This window comes from Channa argus, chromosome 13, assembly GCF_033026475.1.
Source record: "Channa argus isolate prfri chromosome 13, Channa argus male v1.0, whole genome shotgun sequence".
NCBI classification, from domain to species: domain Eukaryota; kingdom Metazoa; phylum Chordata; class Actinopteri; order Anabantiformes; family Channidae; genus Channa; species Channa argus.
Genome location: NC_090209.1, coordinates 7,157,337 through 7,177,195, shown reverse-complemented (window position 1 = coordinate 7,177,195; position 19,859 = coordinate 7,157,337). Strand labels below are relative to the sequence as shown.

Below are 19,859 nucleotides of genomic sequence, written 5' to 3'. Positions count from 1 at the left end.
TTACTGTCTATTAAAAACAAGATATAGTGTAACTGACTTGGTCAACTCCAATCAAAACAAAGAATGTCCTTGTAGAAAAAGAACTTTCCTGCCAATTGCCTGAAATATGAGGGTACAATCTGTCATTCATTTGGTCATTTTGTCACGTTAACATGCAAAATAGGTGCAACAGTGTGTCATGTGGCACATCATAGGTGACAAGGTGGGAAAATTATGATGAAGGCATTTTAATTAGAAAAATAATAGCATTTAACTACAGCTCAAAAGAGGCATGGCCAAAGGAACATCTACCAACATTACAACTTTAATTACTACTTATGAGTTTTTTCCTCATATTAACGGTGCTGCACCCCTGCTCTAGTGTTCCCTAATTGTTTCACTTTACATTTCCAAGTAAACAACATGAAATATAGAAATGATAGAAAGCCAGCAACCTTTCCATAAACCAGGAAGGGGCAAATTAGTAAGTTGGAGCTGAATCCCATCATCAGTAAAAACTGTGTAACTTCATATTTTCTATCCAAAGAAAGCTTCTTAGAGTGTGGGTTGACAGAACAGACAATTCCAAATTCAATTCCAAATATAAATTGCGCAGAAAAAAGAGATTTCAGTGTTTAGGGAGTTTAAGATTTTAATTTGGGACATAAAACTGTTTTAAAACTGCTTTTATATGTAATTGCATGTATATTTTTGCCACAAAATCATAGCATATAACAAAAAGCCTTCAATTACTATTTAACCGGTTTTTGCTTTAGCAAAAATAGAAAAATTTCTTATTCATCCATAACGTAGCAATACATTTGTTGCACTTTACATTTCCAAGTAAACAGCATGCTTCAACATATATATATATCGTTTTGGTCGTTCCAGTGGTTGTAGTAGTGGATGTTAAAGATGTGGTAAGGGGAGTCGGTTTTGTAGCGAGTTCTGAGACTGTGGGCCAGTTACAGCATTTGCAGCTGTCCATGAAGATCAGATTTTGAGGGCAGTATTGGATGTAGGTAATGCCACCAACACAGCTGTAAAAAGAACCTGAGTTATTTGGGTTGGCATGAATGCCATCTGACCGTCCCTTACAGTAGCTGGTTGTAGTAGGGTTTGTAGATTTGGATGTGGTTGTCGTCTTTGGAGTAGAAAGTCTTATAGTTGTAGTAGCTTGGGCTCTAGTTGTCAGGGTGGTTTTAAGAGTGGGTGTTGTTGTTTTGGTCGTTCCAGTGATTGTAGTAGTGAGGTCTGTGGGCCAGTCACAGCAATTGCAACTGTCTTTGTAGACCAATCCTGATTGGCATATTTGAGGGTAGGCAATCTGGTTGGAACATCTATAATACATAGTTGGATCATTGGGGTTGCTATAATCCCCATCACTTTTTCCTTTACAAAACGTTAGAGAAATTCCACCAGTTGTAGGTAGAGTCGTTGTAGCTGTGGTTGAAATTGTTGGAGTTGTAGTTGTAGTAGTGGGAGCTGTAATTGTAGTAGTAGGTGTTGTGGTCGTTGTGGCAGTTGGGGTTGTGGTAGTGAGGTCTGAGTTGGTGGGCCAGTCACAGCAATTGCAACTGTCTTTGTAGACCAAACCTGATTGGCATATTTGAGGGTAGGCAATCTGGTTGGAACATCTATAATACATAGTTGGATCATTGGGGTTGCTATAATCCCCATCACTTTTTCCTTTACAAAACGTTAGAGAAACTCTACCAGGTGTAGTGGCTGGAGGCAGAGTTGTATCAATGTGTGTTGTTGTTTTGGTAGCTGCAGTGGTTGTAGTAGTGGATGTTATAGATGTGGTAGCAAAGGAAAACAGACCATTGACCATCTCCTCAATTTCTCAAGTCACATTTTTATGTTTCACGTATGTCGTAATTAAAGTACCAAATTGCATTTGTCTTATTTTACTTTTCCACCCTACCCGATTACATTTTTTTTCTGGGGTTTACACTGTGGTATTTTCAAACTGAAAATGTGCAAAATATGTGGATGGATACTGATCTAATAACATATCATAAACAAAACTTGAAGAGACACATTTTAATGTTGTGGTATCATACAGTTTTAAAGACAAAGAAAGGGCCTAGGATGAGTTACTAATAAACTGCTTTGGATTTTTCAAAATTAGCTCTGCCCTATTTTTGCCACACCCTTTCAGAGATCTAACCTATTTAACAACTAGACACCCATCAGTGATCCATTAATCACCATAGAGAGACAGTACATCCTTCCTCAACCTTGATCTTTGTAAGTAGTTTTTTGCTCTGTTTTATAATATATTCATTGATAAATTGTAAATTGCTGTACCCGCTGTCTCTGTTTTTCCTTGTTGTCTCATCTTTTACATCTGATATTATGATATCAGATATTATGATATCAGATATTATGAGTGTTTTACCTATTGTGAGTATGCTGTGATCATTATCAGACTTGAAGCAGTTTTGTGGACCAGCACAATAGATTATTGATTAGTCTTGATTACAGTTGCCCTTTTAGTGATCATTGTCTGACTTGATTATTTTATATGTTTTCTATTATTTGTGTTTATTCTCACAGTACCAACATGTGTAGGCTGATTCTGACTGCAGGTAAGATCTATGGATCAAGTAAATGCATTATTAAGGGGTTGGTTTATCCATAACCCCTAAACATGTTTTTACTTCCAGTGGAATAAAACCATTTGGATAAGTTTCAGATTTTGTTATCCAGGTTTTGCTCTCAGAGACTTCTGTGCCCACAGAAATACAATGAAGATGGGTAGAAATGTGTTTGTGTTGCTTATAACTTTGAACAAAATCGCAACTTTTTTGCGTTCAACAACCTCTGAATAAGCAATCACTTATCTGAAGACACCAGTACTCCACAAACATGTTACTAAACATGTTTGTTCTGTTCTGAAGTTTTAATATGTTCCACAAAATTCAATTTCACTCCCAGCATTTTTTTATTATTTCAATTAGTTTTGTAGTTTGTCAAAACTGATCAACTAAGATTTGTTTTCAACTTAATACTAACAGACTCTGTCTCTTTGAAGGTGTCTGTTTGGTCATCGCCAGCTTGGGTAAGTTTATAACATGCAATATTTTATCATAATCACCAGCCTCATTTCCTCAAGTTATCAGTTATTGTAAAATGAAGTAAATTCACTGAAAAGCATCTTTTGCATGTCTCAGCCTCTTCTTCCAGGCTGGTGTGCTACTATAACCGGTGGGCTGAACTGAGAGCGAATGAAGGACAGTTAAAGATTTCAGATATTGATGTAAACTTGTGCACCCATGTGATCTTCACAAATGCTGAAATCAACAACGCGAATGAGCTGGTCCCATTCTGCTCTACTGACTTTAAACGGTTTGAGACCTTTAATGGACTCAAAACCAGGTAAGTTCTTTCAACCTAGAGATATTTTGGAAATTGGAAAAAAAAAATTCGTTTTTTTTAATAATAGTTCCAAAATGTTTATGCTTTCACAGAAATCCACAGCTTAAAACCCTGTTGGCAGTTGGTGGCGAGAGCTTTAACACACAAATGTAAGTTACATACAATATGAAAATATGAGGCTTTTTTGTGCAAAGTGCAAAGACATGCTTAAGTCAATAAGCAAAGTAGTCATTGGTGTATAAGCAAAGGTCTATTTGGTGCTGAGAGAAACTGAAAGAAACTATGAAGAAGAGAGGGAATATAATGACTGGAAGAACCAGTAAGGACATTGGGCTTCCACTGTTGACCATTGGCATCATTTCGCTGCACTTGTCTGTGTTTGGCTTCTCTGTGCACTATGGCAGAAGTATTGTTAGAATTATGTTTTCTAACAATCCTGTTTTGGGTTAATTAGCTTTTTTGGGTGTTGTTTGTCTTGTCTGTGTTACCTGGGTCTTGACTACAGCACATTAAAATATTTTAGCCTGTAAAGAGGAAGCTAAGCTGTACATTCCACTTTTTGAGGCTTCAGACATTGATATTGTCTTTATTTTGTTTAATGCAAGGTTAGGATAATGTTTTTTAGGTTCAGTTGTGTATATGCCTCAGTGGGTATTTTGGCCAAATGTCACACTTGGTTTGCAAGGGCTCATCATTGCTGACTCAGGATGTTTAGATCCTTGTAAGTTTTGAAAACTAGGTCACAAAACTGTTGAATTGTGATACAGGGGGAAGGCACATGCTATTCAAATAGGGCTTGAAAAAGTCATAAAGGCACTTATGTAAAATTTTAAATTAAATAAAACAATTTTTTACCTTCTAATCATGAACATAGATGATGATAGAGATAAGGGAGTACACTAGAGCCAGCTGTAGCTCAGATGGTAAGGCAGTTGTTTATGATCAGGGTTGGTGTTGTAATTCTGGGTACCTTGGACAAGACACTGAAAACCCCATAGCAGCACCATCCTCTATGTGCAACAGTTTCCCCATGGGGATCGAGAAATGACTGAGACTGAGAAGTCAATTAGCCACATTGCTTTCTGCTTTGACCTGCAATCCTCTCTACCACCTGCTTTACCATCTAACTGAGAAAATAGGACTATCATCTGCAAGCTGCATTATCTGCATTTTGGAGTTAAATATTGTGTTGGCTGTTGTGATTTTAAGTATATGGTGGTTGTGGTCCGTGAGTGTTAAATTTAATTTAAAAAGGCTTTTGCTTTATTTAAAATAGAAGTTAAAATATAATAAATACATGTATATATGTATATATATATATATATATATATATAGAGAGAGAGAGAGAGAGAGAGAGAGAAATTTTATATATATATATATATATATATATATATATATATATATATATATATATATATATATATATATATATAGTTTTTTCCCCTTTCGGCCCATCCAATAAGTTCAGGGTCGCCACAGCAGAATAATTATTCTGCATGTTGATTTGGCACAGTTTTTACGGCGGATGCCCCTCCGATGCAACCTTACCCAATTTTAACCAGCCCTTGGGACTGGCAATGCGTGGCTGTGGATGGGCTTTTGAGGGTTCCGTGTCTTGTCTGGGGACTTCCCGACAACTTGTTATAATGTACCAACTGACCAACAATAAAATAAAAGCAACAAAATCCAATACGTTATAAATAAAAATATAAAAACAAACCAGTGTTCAGTTAAATGAAATGGTAATTAAACCTATATAATTAAAACTTGTATAAGGTTTATTGTAACCTACTAAATATATCAAGAACAGCAAGTTATCTTAGGGAAACTTCACAGGACTGTTTTGTTCAATTTTTCACCAGATTCACTGTGATGGTGTCCACACCGGCGAACAGGTCAAAGTTCATTAAGTCTACAATCAAACTACTAAGAACCTATGGGTTTGATGGGATCAACTTGGACTGGAGGTTTCCTGGAAGTGCAGGAAGCCAACCAGAGGACAAGCAGAGATTTACATCACTGTGCAAGGTCAGATACTAAATTTCTCTAATGGCACCCTCAGAAATGCAAATATACTGAAAATGTCACATATGACAATATAACATTTCACTCTTGACTGTGTTGTACAGGAGCTCAATCAAGCCTTTGTGAATGAGGCAACACAAACTAAAAAGGATAGATTACTGGTCACTGCAAGTGTCTCTGCGGAGAAAAAAATCATTGATGCTGGTTATGAAGTCGCACAGATTGCCACGTAATAATAATTGTGTAACTCCTAATTAGCTGTTTGGCAAATATGATATTGTGATTAACTTGATCTTGTCTGTATTTTATCAGGTACCTGGATTTCATTAATGTGCTGACATTTGACTTTCATGACTCCTGGGAAAGTGTCACAGCACATCACAGCCCTTTATACCAGGGATCACATGACACAGGAGGCAAAATCTACTCAAACACTGCAAGTGCCAAGATTTATCTGCTCATACTTAACTGCCTGATCACGATGTACCCTGATCCTAACTGTTTGCTGTTTCCCACACACTTTAGGACTATGCCATGCAGTACTGGCGGGATCAGGGAGCACCTCCAGAAAAGCTAAACTTGGGCCTAGCAGCATATGGGTGGGTTTTTAGTCTCTCCTCTCCATCCAGTGATGTTGGAGCACCAGCCAGTGGTCCTGGTAAAGAAGGCCGCTACACCACAATAACAGGAATTTGGTCTTATTATGAGGTAAAACTGCAAGCTTTTAATAGATTTATGTCAAAATCCTGAAAATACAAACAGAATTTCCTGTCTTTGGTGTGATACATTTCCTTCATTTCAGACTTGCCTCTATACTGAAGGGAGTCCAATCCATCAGATACCTGATCAGAAAGTTCCTTATGCTGTCACAGAAAATCAATGGGTTGGATTTGATAACCTAAACAGCCTTTATACTAAAGTAATGATCTTATAATTCAGTAGTAAATTTGTAAATCATAATAATTGGTTGTGAACAATACTGCCCAAATAGATGTTTTCCCACTAGGTAAAGTAGATGTGTTTCTTCCTCTATTCCTTTTTCTCAGGTCACATACCTCAAAACAAATCATTTTGGTGGAGCCTGTGTTTGGTCTATGGACTTGGATGATTTTACAGGAAATTTCTGTAAACAGGGCAAGAACCCCTTCATTAGCTACTTGCATAATCTCCTGTTTCCAGGTAAACAAAACATACAAAGTGTAATACTTTTACAAAAGATTTATTGAATATCATTTGGAGTAGCATATTCTCTTGTTATTAGCTTGACTGCTTTCTTTCAGATATCAAACATGTGCTTACTTTATTCAGAAATCTAGGCAGTCATGATTAGTTATTTGTATAGAAAGTGATCATCAAGCGAGGTTAAAAAGCGATTAGCACAATAATTTTAACTCCAATCCCACTCCTACAGATACAGCCGCTACCACAACAGCTACCACAACCCCAACTGCTACGATGACCACAACACCTACTACTACAATTACAGCTCCCACTACTACAACTACAACTCCCACAATTTCAACCACAGCTACAACAACTCTACCTACAACTGGTGGAATTTCTCTAACGTTTTGTAAAGGAAAAAGTGATGGGGATTATAGCAACCCCAATGATCCAACTATGTATTATAGATGTTCCAACCAGATTACCTACCCTCAAATATGCCAATCAGGTTTGGTCTACAAAGACAGTTGCAATTGCTGTGACTGGCCCACCAACTCAGACCTCACTACCACAACCCCAACTGCTACAACGACCACAACACCTACTACTACAATTACAGCTCCCACTACTACAACTACAACTCCAACAATTTCAACCACAGCTACAACGACTCTACCTACAACTGGTGGAATTTCTCTAACGTTTTGTAAAGGAAAAAGTGATGGGGATTATAGCAACCCCAATGATCCAACTATGTATTATAGATGTTCCAACCAGATTGCCTACCCTCAAATATGCCAATCAGGATTGGTCTACAAAGACAGTTGCAATTGCTGTGACTGGCCCACAGACCTCACTACTACAACCACTGGAACGACCAAAACAACAACACCCACTCCTAAAACCACCCTGACAACTAGAGCCCAAGCTACTACAACTATAAGACTTTCTACTCCAAAGACGACAACCACATCCAAATCTACAAACCCTACTACAACCAGCTACTGTAAGGGACGGTCAGATGGCATTCATGCCAACCCAAATAACTCAGGTTCTTTTTACAGCTGTGTTGGTGGCATTACCTACATCCAATACTGCCCTCAAAATCTGATCTTCATGGACAGCTGCAAATGCTGTAACTGGCCCACAGTCTCAGAACTCGCTACAACACCGACTCCCCTTACCACATCTTTAACATCCACTACTACAACCACTGGAACGACCAAAACGACTACAGCCGCTCCTACAACCACTGCAGCTACCAACACAACAACACACACTGATACAACTCTGCCTCAAGCCACTACACTTGGTAGAGTTTCTCTAACGTTTTGTAAAGGAAAAAGTGATGGGGATTATAGCAACCCCATTGATCCAACTATGTATTATAGATGTTCCAACCAGATTACCTACCCTCAAATATGCCAATCAGGTTTGGTCTACACATACAGCTGCAATTGCTGTGACTGGCCCACCAACTCAGACCTCACTACCACAACCCCAACTGCTACAACGACCACAACACCTACTACTACAATTACAGCTCCCACTACTACAACTACAACTCCCACAATTTCAACCACAGCTACAACGACTCTACCTACAACTGGTGGAATTTCTCTAACGTTTTGTAAAGGAAAAAGTGATGGGGATTATAGCAACCCCAATGATCCAACTATGTATTATAGATGTTCCAACCAGATTACCTACCCTCAAATATGCCAATCAGGTTTGGTCTACAAAGACAGCTGCAATTGCTGTGACTGGCCCTAAATATTTTCTCATTATTTCATTAATTCACTGTCTGCAAGTAGTAATACTTAGTCTTGTCTGCAACAGGGGGGATCATGAATTTCTCATAATTGTAAACAATAATTAACAAGGGTTGTGCTGGGTTATTTAGGGTCTCTAATTCAAACATAAAAAACATTTACTCCCATCAGCACTATTCAAATGCATTCAGTTAATTACTTACTTATCCATTGAATCATTAGGTAACACAAATAACTTATCCTGTGTATTTAGAAATGATTTTTTTTTTTGCTGTAATTTCATTAAAGTTGTATCTGGAGAATTTGGGTGTATGTGTGGATGCTATTTGTCGGTCATTATTTAACCAGATATGCCCCACGTAATTATATTGCTGTTGCATATATTGTATGTCATTGATGGAATTCTTCTGGAACCTTTATTATGGGTGTACTCTGACTCTTTCATATTTAGTGGGTGAATCACTAGATTTGTTTCACAAGATGATGCAGCTGTTGCACTCTGTATGTTTTTATATATTGTATTGCAATATATCACAATTTTGAAAATTTTCAAACATGTTAGACAAAAGTACATTTGTCCCTGTGGCCTTCATCTGAATTCAAACATTTCTTTCAACTGTGTTTCCTGAATTGCCCGTTGGGCAGCTTGTTACCTGAACACATTGCTTTGAAGAGGAGCCTATTGGATTCACACATTGAACACAGTTGAACCCTTTGGCTTCCATAAATAACATTTTTGGTAGCTTTTCATGTATCAATTTAATATTAATTAATCATTTTGTTCTAAACATTATAGTTCAGTAATATTGTATTAAGTACTATTCATTAGACTCACAATACTGCAAGCGCTGAATAAGCAGAAGATAATAGAGGAATAGTAGTTTGTAATGACTTTTAAAACAAGGCTTGAACATTTTGGTGAAACCATCGGCTGGTTCTTACTGTCTATAAAAAACAAGATATAGTGTAACTGCCATTGTCAACTCCAATCAAAAGAAAGAATGTCCTGAATGTAGAAAAATAACTTTCCTGCCAATTGCCTGAAATATGAGGGTACAATCTGTCATTCATTTGGTCATTTTGTCACGTTCACATGCAAAATAGGTGCAACAGTGTGTCATGTGACAAGGTGGGGAAGTTATGATGAAGGCAAGTTAATTAGAAAAATGATAGCCTTTATCTACAGCTCAAAAGAGGCATGACCAAAGGAACACCTACCAACATTGAAACTTTAATTACTACTTATGAGTTTTTTCCTCGTATTACCGGTGCTGCACCCTTGCTCTTGTGTTCCCTATAGCCCTCCCAAAGCAAGTACATAGCTACTGGATAATCAGGTGTGCTAAATTAGATTTACAGTGTAAATACTAGAGCTATCACCATAACAAAACTAACTTAACTTGTTGCCTCACCTGTGCTGAGCTTGACAATGCAAAGGACTCTGAGTAGGAATTCTGACAGATTCTCAGCTGCCTAAAAAGTGCATTTGGCCAAGTCTGCAGGGTCAGGCAGATTTGGGGATATCTTCTACTGCTCTCAATGAACTTGTGGTGTGAAGATTCTTATTGCTGACTGACACAATGTTTCACAGTGTTTCCAGGCAAGTCTGACTAGCAAAATCCTACGATATTTGTACTCTTCTTCCTACATTAGGTAAAGTGTACTTTCCACTTTGGCATTCCAAATATAGACTTCCAACATGTGATCATTGTCAGTTACCATACAGGCCCAGCATTACAGATGTTGTGATCAGATTATGGCATAAAGGTGATCCTATTTATCTGTAAGTTCAATGTCTTCCCACATACAGTACAAGCATAAATGTTGTCAACGGGACTGTCTCAATTCTTCTTCTGCTCGCTGTCCATTCTGTGTGGGAAAGATTCCTGCCCTCAGTCAGACACAGAGGCCAAAAGCAGACAGTGGACAAACCACATCATGAACATCATCAAAGATCAACGGCCTTCGGCTTGTCGCCACAGAAGAATGGAAATTATTATTATGTAATAATATTACAAATGTATAATATTAAAATAAAAAATACAATAAATAATGGTGTGTTGTTTACCACTGTCGTGTGTTGTCAATACTACAAAAAAACTACTATACATATTTTTGGTTTCAAATTTTGTAGGTATTCTGAATCAGGTCACAGAACCTAAGTTAAATTTTAGGTAACAGAGATTTTTTTTTTTAGCAATATTGTAAGAAGTAATGTGTTACACATTAGTTTTACTTTTCAGAATAACACATTACATTACAGAAAAAGAGAAATGATAGTCAGCCGGCAACCTTTCCATGAAGCAGGAACGGAGAAAGTGGTAAGTTGGAGCCGAATCCCATCATCAGTAGAAACTGTGTATTTGAAGGGACTTAGGTGGTTAGTAGCAGAGTATGTGTCACAGTATCAGCCATTTCAAATCATGGTGTTTGCATATTAGCCACATTCTGACCAACTGGATCCAGAAGAAGTGTCATTATTTGACGTCTGTGTTTCAATAAGCATGAGGAACACCTATTGGCAAATACAGTTTTGTAATTATTTGTATTATTACAGTGACAAAGTCAAATAGTGGCGCTCCTGGAAAGACCAATAGTAACGCATTAGGGTTTTCCCAATTGGACACATTAGGAAGCTTCAATGTCTGATGCTGTGGGTTGAGAACATGTTGCGGTGGCTTAGCTTTCCCTAACTACAGCCTAACAGACCCACATGGCAACAAAACTTTCAGAGTTAGCAGGGCACAAAAATCCTCCATCGTGTAAGAGTGGCACAGCTTTGCCTAACTACAGCGTAACAGAGCCACTGGCTCACTATAAATTCTTAGGGGAAGATTTAAAGATTTGTGCTTGACTTTAGTTTCTAGAATTGTGTGCCAGCAATGATCGGATTGGTCTCATGCAGCATGTCATTAAGACATCCCCAACAACACAACTAGATTTATTTTTGTTTAATCTTTTCAGCAATAAAAATATATCACATATCATATGTTCTTGTATAAAAGGGAAAGTTTGGTTTTAGACCCCAATATCAGTATAAGTAGATGGAGATGTTGGTCAGTATGTTGGTGTTGGAACATTACTTCTGTTGTGAATCAAATATCTGGTAGTAAAACAGTTTGATTGGTGTCGTTACATAAAGGATCATAAATCTTTTAATAAAAAATATAGTCCTTTTTTCTTGAAGACTTTTTTCATAGAGTAAGGATTTCTTTTCTTGCAGTTTTATTACACTGCATTAAATGGACCTAATAATCTGTGTGTGCACTGTACATATAATTATAAAATTGTATGTGCTGATAGGTGTTCCTGCTTATTGTCTTACAGTACGTGGCAGCTTGCCACAGAAATGTCAAATAATGACACTTCTGCCCTTCTGAGATTATCTCCTCGTGTTTCAGATATGTGAAGCAATCTAATGTTGTTTACTTGGAAATGCAAAGTGAAACAAATCTACTGCTACATTATGGATGAATAAGAAATGTTTCAATTTTTGCTAAAGCAAATAAATAGTAATTGAAGGCTTTTTGCTATATGTTATCATTTTGTGGGAAAAATAAAAATGCAAATAAATATAAAAGCAGTTTAAAGACAGTTTTATGTCCCAAATTGAAATCTTAAACTCCCAAAACACTAAAATGTCTTTTTTCTGTGAATTATATATTTGGAATTGTCTGTTCTGTCAAGCCACAGTCTATGAAGCTGTCTTTGTATAGACAATATGAAGTTACACCACAACGCATTAACCATTGAGATCCAGGCACCATCTCGTGTTTTATGCGGTCTGTTTACCTGCTATGGTGGTTACCTGCATATCTTTTGCTTTGTTTTGCTAAAAACTAGCAGCTAAAAACTAACCTCTTCAAGCTTCAGCTTGATCCAGCTGGTTTAAGTGTGGCTAATAAGCAAACACCATGGTTTGAAACGGCTGATACTGTGACACATACTCTGCTATACTGAAACTCCCTAAACACTGAATATTTTTTTCTGGACATTGTTTATTTGGAATTGTCTGTTCTGTCAAGCCACAGTCTATGAAGCTCTTTTTGTATATGAAGTTAAATTGCATCGTGTTATTGGCAGCACATTTTTCTGGAAACTAAAGAGAAACAAAAAACTTTAAATCTTCCCCTGAGAGTTTAAAAGGAGCCAGTGGCTCTGTTAGGTTGTAGTTAGGCAAAGCTGCGTCACCCTTTCATGATGGAGGGATTTGTGTGCCCTGATAATTCTGGGAGGTTTGTCCCAATGGGCAATGGCCCCTAATACTGCCTCAGGGAGGGGCCAAACAAAGCACTAAACATTAAGGATTGTGTTTTCTTAGCCCAAAATATGGAAACTATAGGGCCTGGGTGTTTACTCATGGGGTCCACTTGGGCACTGCTTAAAGAAGTAACATGGAGCAACCACCCTGTGGGCCCACAGCTTGTAGAGACAAGAATCAAGCCTGGGCAGGATGCAAACTGTGTGACAGGTAAAGGCAGGGACCTGGGTGTGCTGATCTCAGGTGCACTGCATACTGACGTAATACAAAGAATACTGTATTACACCAATAATAGCTTCCTTTGTCATTCAAGATAGCATTTTATGTTGGAGTGTTTTTTGCTTGGCATATTGTTCACTGTGTAACTGGACTTGCCTTAAATAATTATGTTGCTTAATTCTGGGAGGTAGATTGGTGTGTTGTTTACCACTGTCATATATTGTCAATACTACAAAAACTACTGTACAGATTTTTTGTTTCAAATCAAGTCATTTCAAGTCATTTGAATCAGGTCATAGAGCGTAGGTTTCCATCCAAATGTACTGTAGCACAAATCTTTATACATTTTCTGGAAAATCTACAAAATAATCTCTAGTTTTTACTGTAAATAGTAAGGACTGGCTTATTGAGGTGACTGATGCCATTACACAGTGGTAAAAGTTCAAATTACCTAATTAAAAGAGCAGCAGTTAAACATCAAACCATAAAAACTTTTAGAATTGTCCACATGGGTCTGTTTTGATCTGCTGCTACAGTATTTTTATTGTCTTCAGTGTAAATTTCAATTATAAGTCACATACTTTGAAGAGCCCCACTTTCGGGACACAATATAAGTAAATTAAGCCTTGAAGTGCAAACAGTTCCTACCGGTTTTCCGACTAGATTAAAGCAATGATATGGGAGATTGTGCAGCTACACCCTCTGAGGCATAATTGAGACAACACACGTCAGGATTTAGTACAGTGCAATGCTTTCATAATAACAAAATACAAAGGACCATTATACTGTGACCCGTCAAATTTAGAGCTTTTCTTTATGAAATTACAAAGAAAGCTAAGCTGTCACTGAAATTTCTGCAACAGTGCTGGAAAGAACTTAAAGAATATTGCTTTTCCGTTGCAGTCCCTACATCAAAATAGAGTAACAGAAACAGTAAACCGGGTACATCTAAATTTCTCAAGTCACATTTTCATGTGTCACGTATATCGTAATTAAAGTACCAAATTGCATTTGTCTTATTTTACTTTTCCACCCTACCTGATTACATTTTTTTTCTGGGGTTTACACTGTGGTATTTTCAAACTGAATACGTGCAAAATATGTGGATGGATACTGATCTAATAACATATCTTAAAAAAAAAACTTGAAGAGACACATTTTAATGTTGTGGTATCATACAGTTTTAAAGACAAAGAAAGGGCCTAGGATGAGTGCCTAACAAATTGCTTTGGATATTTCAAAATTAGCTCTGCCCTATTTTTGCCACACCCTTTCAGAGATCTAACCTATTTAACAACTAGACACCCATCAGTGATCCATTAATCACCATAGAGAGATAGTACATCCTTCCTCAACCTTGATCTTTGTAAGTAGTTTTTTGCTCTGTTTTATATTATATTCAAAGATAATTTGGAAATTGCTGTACCCACTGTCTCTGTTTTTCCTTGTTGTCTCATCTTTTACATCTGATATTATGATATCAGATATTATGATATCAGATATTATGAGTGTTTTACCTATTGTGAGTATGCTGTGATCATTATCAGACTTGAAGCAGTTTTGTGGACCAGCACAATAGATTATTGATTAGTCTTGATTACAGTTGCCCTTTTAGTGATCATTTTCTGACTTGATTATTTTATATGTTTTCTATTATTTGTGTTTATTCTCACAGCACCAACATGTGTAGGCTGATTCTGACTGCAGGTAAGATCTATGGATCAAGTAAATGCATTATTAAGGGGTTGGTTTATCCATAACCCCTAAACATGTTTTTACTTCCAGTGGAATAAAACCATTTGGATAAGTTTCAGATTTTGTTATCCAGGTTTTGATCTCAGAGATTTCTGTGCCCACAGAAATACAATGAAGATGGGTAGAAATGTGTTTGTGTTGCTTATAACTTTGAACAAAATCGCAATGTTTTAGTGTTCAACAACCTCTGAATAAGCAATCACTTATCTGAAGACACCAGTACTCCACAAACATGTTACTAAACATGTTTGTTCTGTTCTGAAGTTTTAATATGTTCCACAAAATTCAATTTCACTCCCAGCATTTTCTTATTATTTCATTTAATTTTGTCATAACTGAGCCACTTACAGTTGTTTTCAACCTAATACTAACAGACTCTGTCTCTTTGAAGGTGTCTGTTTGGTCATCGCCAGCTTGGGTAAGTTTATAACATGCAATATTTTATCATAATCACTGGCTTAATTTCCTCAAGTCATCAGTTATTGTAAAATGAAGAAAATTCACTGAAAAGCATCTTTTGCATGTCTCAGCCTCTTCTTCCAGGCTGGTGTGCTACTATAACCGGTGGGCTGAACTGAGAGCGAATGAAGGACAGTTAAAGATTTCAGATATTGATGTAAACTTGTGCACCCATGTGATCTTCACAAATGCTGAAATCAACAACGCGAATGAGCTGGTCCCATTCTGCTCTACTGACTTTAAACGCTTTGAGACCTTTAATGGACTCAAAACCAGGTAAGTTCTTTCAACCTAGAGATATTTTGGAAATTGGAAAAAAAAATTCGTTTTTTTTAATAATAGTTCCAAAATGTTTATGCTTTCACAGAAATCCACAGCTTAAAACCCTGTTGGCAGTTGGTGGCGAGAGCTTTAACACACAAATGTAAGTTACATACAATATGAAAATATGAGGCTTTTTTGTGCAAAGTGCAAAGACATGCTTAAGTCAATAAGCAAAGTAGTCATTGGTGTATAAGCAAAGGTCTATTTGGTGCTGAGAGAAACTGAAAGAAACTATGAAGAAGAGAGGGAATATAATGACTGGAAGAACCAGTAAGGACATTGGGCTTCCACTGTTGACCATTGGCATCATTTCGCTGCACTTGTCTGTGTTTGGCTTCTCTGTGCACTATGGCAGAAGTATTGTTAGAATTATGTTTTCTAACAATCCTGTTTTGGGTTAATTAGCTTTTTTGGGTGTTGTTTGTCTTGTCTGTGTTACCTGGGTCTTGACTACAGCACATTAAAATATTTTAGCCTGTAAAGAGGAAGCTAAGCTGTACATGCCACTTTTTGAGGCTTCAGACATTGATATTGTCTTTATTTTGTTTAATGCAAGGTTAGGATAATGTTTTTTAGGTTCAGTTGTGTATATACCTCAGTGGGTATTTTGGCCAAATGTCACACTTGGTTTGTAAGGGCTCATCATTGCTGACTCAGGGACGTCATCTGTCGTTGTTGGATTTTTGCATAGCAATGTATGGGCTCCTCTGGGTACTCATTTAGATCCTTGCAAGTTTTGAAAACTAGGTCACAAAACTGTTGAATTGTGATTCAGGGGGAAGGCACATGCTATTCTAATAGGGCTTGAAAAATTCATAAAGGCACTTATGTAAATTTTTAAATTAAGTAATAATAGTATATTGTGTTGGCTGTTGTGATTTTAAGTATATGATGGTTGTGGTAGTGGACCGTGAGTGTCTTTGTACATTCACCAACTGGTCCACTCTCAAAGCATTTAAGGCTTTCTTTTCGTATCTAACCTAATAAATAATGTTAAATTTAATTTAAAAATGTTTTTGCTTTATTTGAAATATAAATTAAAATATATATATATATATATATATATATATATATATATATATATATATATATATATATTAATTTATATTTCAAATAAATATATATATATATATATATATATATATATATATATATATATATATATATATATATATATATATATATATATATATATATATATATATAACATACAAATAAATTAAAACCAGTGTTCAGTTAAATGAAATGGAAATTAAACCTATATAATTAAAACTTGTATAAGGTTTATTGTAACCTACTAAATATATCAAGAACAGCAAGTTATCTTAGGGAAACTTCACACGACTGTTTTGTTCAATTTTTCACCAGATTCAGTGTGATGGTGTCCACGCCGACGAACAGGTCAAAGTTCATTGAGTCTACAATCAAACTACTAAGAAACTATGAGTTTGATGGGATCAACTTGGACTGGAGGTTTCCTGGAAGTGTAGGAAGCCAATCAGATGACAAGCAGAGATTTACATCACTGTGCAAGGTCAGATACTAAATTTCTCTAATGGCACCCTCAGAAATGCAAATATACTGAAAATGTCACATATGACAATATAACATTTCACTCTTGACTGTGTTGTACAGGAGCTCAATCAAGCCTTTGTGAATGAGGCAACACAAACTAAAAAGGATAGATTACTGGTCACTGCAAGTGTCTCTGCGGAGAAAAAAATCATTGATGCTGGTTATGAAGTCGCACAGATTGCCACGTAATAATAATTGTGTAACTCCTAATTAGCTGTTTGGCAAATATGATATTGTGATTAACTTGATCTTGTCTGTATTTTATCAGGTACCTGGATTTCATTAATGTGCTGACATTTGACTTTCATGACTCCTGGGAAAGTGTCACAGCACATCACAGCCCTTTATACCAGGGATCACATGACACAGGAGGCAAAATCTACTCAAACACTGCAAGTGACAGGATTTATCTGCTCATACTTAACTGCCTGATCACGATGTACCCTGATCCTAACTGTTTGCTGTTTCCCACACACTTTAGGACTATGCCATGCAGTACTGGCGGGATCAGGGAGCACCTCCAGAAAAGCTAAACTTGGGCCTAGCAGCATATGGGTGGGTTTTTAGTCTCTCCTCTCCATCCAGTGATGTTGGAGCACCAGCCAGTGGTCCTGGTAAAGAAGGCCGCTACACCACAATAACAGGAATTTGGTCTTATTATGAGGTAAAACTGCAAGCTTTTAATAGATTTATGTCAAAATCCTGAAAATACAAACAGAATTTCCTGTCTTTGGTGTGATACATTTCCTTCATTTCAGACTTGCCTCTATACTGAAGGGAGTCCAATCCATCAGATACCTGATCAGAAAGTTCCTTATGCTGTCACAGAAAATCAATGGGTTGGATTTGATAACCTAAACAGCCTTTATACTAAAGTAATGATCTTATAATTCAGTAGTAAATTTGTAAATCATAATAATTGGTTGTGAACAATACTGCCCAAATAGATGTTTTCCCACTAGGTAAAGTAGATGTGTTTCTTCCTCTATTCCTTTTTCTCAGGTCACATACCTCAAAACAAATCATTTTGGTGGAGCCTGTGTTTGGTCTATGGACTTGGATGATTTTACAGGAAATTTCTGTAAACAGGGCAAGAACCCCTTCATTAGCTACTTGCATAATCTCCTGTTTCCAGGTAAACAAAACATACAAAGTGTAATACTTTTACAAAAGATTTATTGAATATCATTTGGAGTAGCATATTCTCTTGTTATTAGCTTGACTGCTTTCTTTCAGATATCAAACATGTGCTTACTTTATTCAGAAATCCAGGCAGTCATGATTAGTTATTTGTATAGAAAGTGATCATCAAGCGAGGTTAAAAAGCGATTAGCACAATAATTTTAACTCCAATCCCACTCCTACAGATACAGCCGCTACCACAACAGCTACCACAACCCCAACTGCTACGATGACCACAACACCTACTACTACAATTACAGCTCCCACTACTACAACTACAACTCCCACAATTTCAACCACAGCTACAACAACTCTACCTACAACTGGTGGAATTTCTCTAACGTTTTGTAAAGGAAAAAGTGATGGGGATTATAGCAACCCCAATGATCCAACTATGTATTATAGATGTTCCAACCAGATTACCTACCCTCAAATATGCCAATCAGGTTTGGTCTACAAAGACAGTTGCAATTGCTGTGACTGGCCCACCAACTCAGACCTCACTACCACAACCCCAACTGCTACAACGACCACAACACCTACTACTACAATTACAGCTCCCACTACTACAACTACAACTCCAACAATTTCAACCACAGCTACAACGACTCTACCTACAACTGGTGGAATTTCTCTAACGTTTTGTAAAGGAAAAAGTGATGGGGATTATAGCAACCCCAATGATCCAACTATGTATTATAGATGTTCCAACAAGATTACCTACCCTCAAATATGCCAATCAGGTTTGGTCTACAAAGACAGTTGCAATTGCTGTGACTGGCCCACCAACTCAGACCTCACTACTACAACACCAACTCCACCTACCACATCTATAACATCCACTACTACAACCACTGCAGCTACCAAAACAACAACACACATTGATACAACTCTGCCTCCAGCCACTACACCTGGTAGAGTTTCTCTAACGTTTTGTATAGGAAAAAGTGATGGGGATTATAGCAACCCCAATGATCCAACTATGTATTATAGATGTTCCAACCAGATTGCCTACCCTCAAATATGCCAATCAGGTTTGGTCTACAAAGACAGTTGCAATTGCTGTGACTGGCCCACAGACCTCACTACTACAACCACTGGAACGACCAAAACAACAACACCCACTCCTAAAACCACCCTGACAACTAGAGCCCAAGCTACTACAACTATAAGACTTTCTACTCCAAAGACGAAAACCACATCCAAATCTACAAACCCTACTACAACCAGCTACTGTAAGGGACGGTCAGATGGCATTCATGCCAACCCAAATAACTCAGGTTCTTTTTACAGCTGTGTTGGTGGTATTACCTACATCCAATACTGCCCTCAAAATCTGATCTTCATGGACAGCTGCAAATGCTGTAACTGGCCCTAAACATTTTCTCATTATTTCATTAATTCACTGTCTGCAAGTAGTAATATTTAGTCTTGTCTCCAACAGGGGGGATCATGAATTTCTCATAATTGTAAACAATAATTAACAAGGGTTGTGCTGGGTTATTTAGGGTCTCTAATTCAAACATAAAAAACATTTAATCCCATCAGCACTATTCAAATGCAATCAGTTAATTATTAACTTATCCATTGAATCATTAGGTAACACAAATAACTTATCCTGTGTATTTAGAAATGATTCTTTTTTTGCTGTAATTTCATTAAAGTTGTATCTGGAGAATTTGGGTGTATGTGTGGATGCTATTTGTCGGTCATTATTTAACCAGATATGCCTCACGTAATTATATTGCTGTTGCATATAT

At 37.0% G+C, this 19,859-nt stretch overlaps 2 protein-coding genes across 3 annotated transcripts; both read left to right on the top strand.

Moving 5' to 3' along the window:
- The first annotated feature begins 1,516 nt into the window (after positions 1–1,516).
- On the top strand, positions 1,517–9,058 carry LOC137139101 (acidic mammalian chitinase-like). 2 transcript variants are annotated; one of them, XM_067525864.1, is made up of 12 exons: positions 1,517–2,232; positions 2,542–2,573; positions 3,020–3,046; positions 3,159–3,363; positions 3,456–3,512; positions 5,226–5,391; positions 5,493–5,617; positions 5,701–5,824; positions 5,914–6,096; positions 6,191–6,307; positions 6,435–6,567; positions 6,800–9,058. In XM_067525864.1, the coding sequence occupies exons 2-12, from the start codon at positions 2,549–2,551 to the stop codon at positions 8,323–8,325; spliced, it is 2,688 nt and encodes an 895-aa protein (XP_067381965.1). In that variant the 5' UTR covers positions 1,517–2,232; positions 2,542–2,548; the 3' UTR covers positions 8,326–9,058. The 2 variants fall into 2 exon arrangements, with proteins under 2 accessions (XP_067381965.1, XP_067381964.1); XM_067525863.1 differs by lacking the exon at positions 1,517–2,232 and having other exon boundaries at positions 2,526–2,573.
- Positions 9,059–14,078: 5,020 nt separating this feature from the next.
- On the top strand, positions 14,079–19,777 carry LOC137139102 (acidic mammalian chitinase-like). The gene is made up of 12 exons (XM_067525865.1): positions 14,079–14,170; positions 14,480–14,511; positions 14,951–14,977; positions 15,090–15,294; positions 15,386–15,442; positions 16,711–16,876; positions 16,978–17,102; positions 17,186–17,309; positions 17,399–17,581; positions 17,676–17,792; positions 17,920–18,052; positions 18,285–19,777. The coding sequence occupies exons 2-12, from the start codon at positions 14,487–14,489 to the stop codon at positions 19,475–19,477; spliced, it is 2,355 nt and encodes a 784-aa protein (XP_067381966.1). The 5' UTR covers positions 14,079–14,170; positions 14,480–14,486; the 3' UTR covers positions 19,478–19,777.
- Positions 19,778–19,859: the final 82 nt, after the last annotated feature.

Bases quoted from the DNA above. Each gene is read 5' to 3' on its own strand.
- LOC137139101 (XM_067525864.1), top strand. From the start codon at position 2,549: ATGTGTAGGCTGATTCTGACTGCAG. The intron at 2,574-3,019 runs GTAAGATCTATG...GTCTCTTTGAAG, and splicing joins TAGGCTGATTCTGACTGCAG to GTGTCTGTTTGGTCATCGCC. The intron at 6,568-6,799 runs GTAAACAAAACA...CCACTCCTACAG, and splicing joins GCATAATCTCCTGTTTCCAG to ATACAGCCGCTACCACAACA.
- LOC137139102 (XM_067525865.1), top strand. From the start codon at position 14,487: ATGTGTAGGCTGATTCTGACTGCAG. The intron at 14,978-15,089 runs GTAAGTTTATAA...TGCATGTCTCAG, and splicing joins TTTGGTCATCGCCAGCTTGG to CCTCTTCTTCCAGGCTGGTG. The intron at 16,877-16,977 runs GTCAGATACTAA...TGTGTTGTACAG, and splicing joins GATTTACATCACTGTGCAAG to GAGCTCAATCAAGCCTTTGT.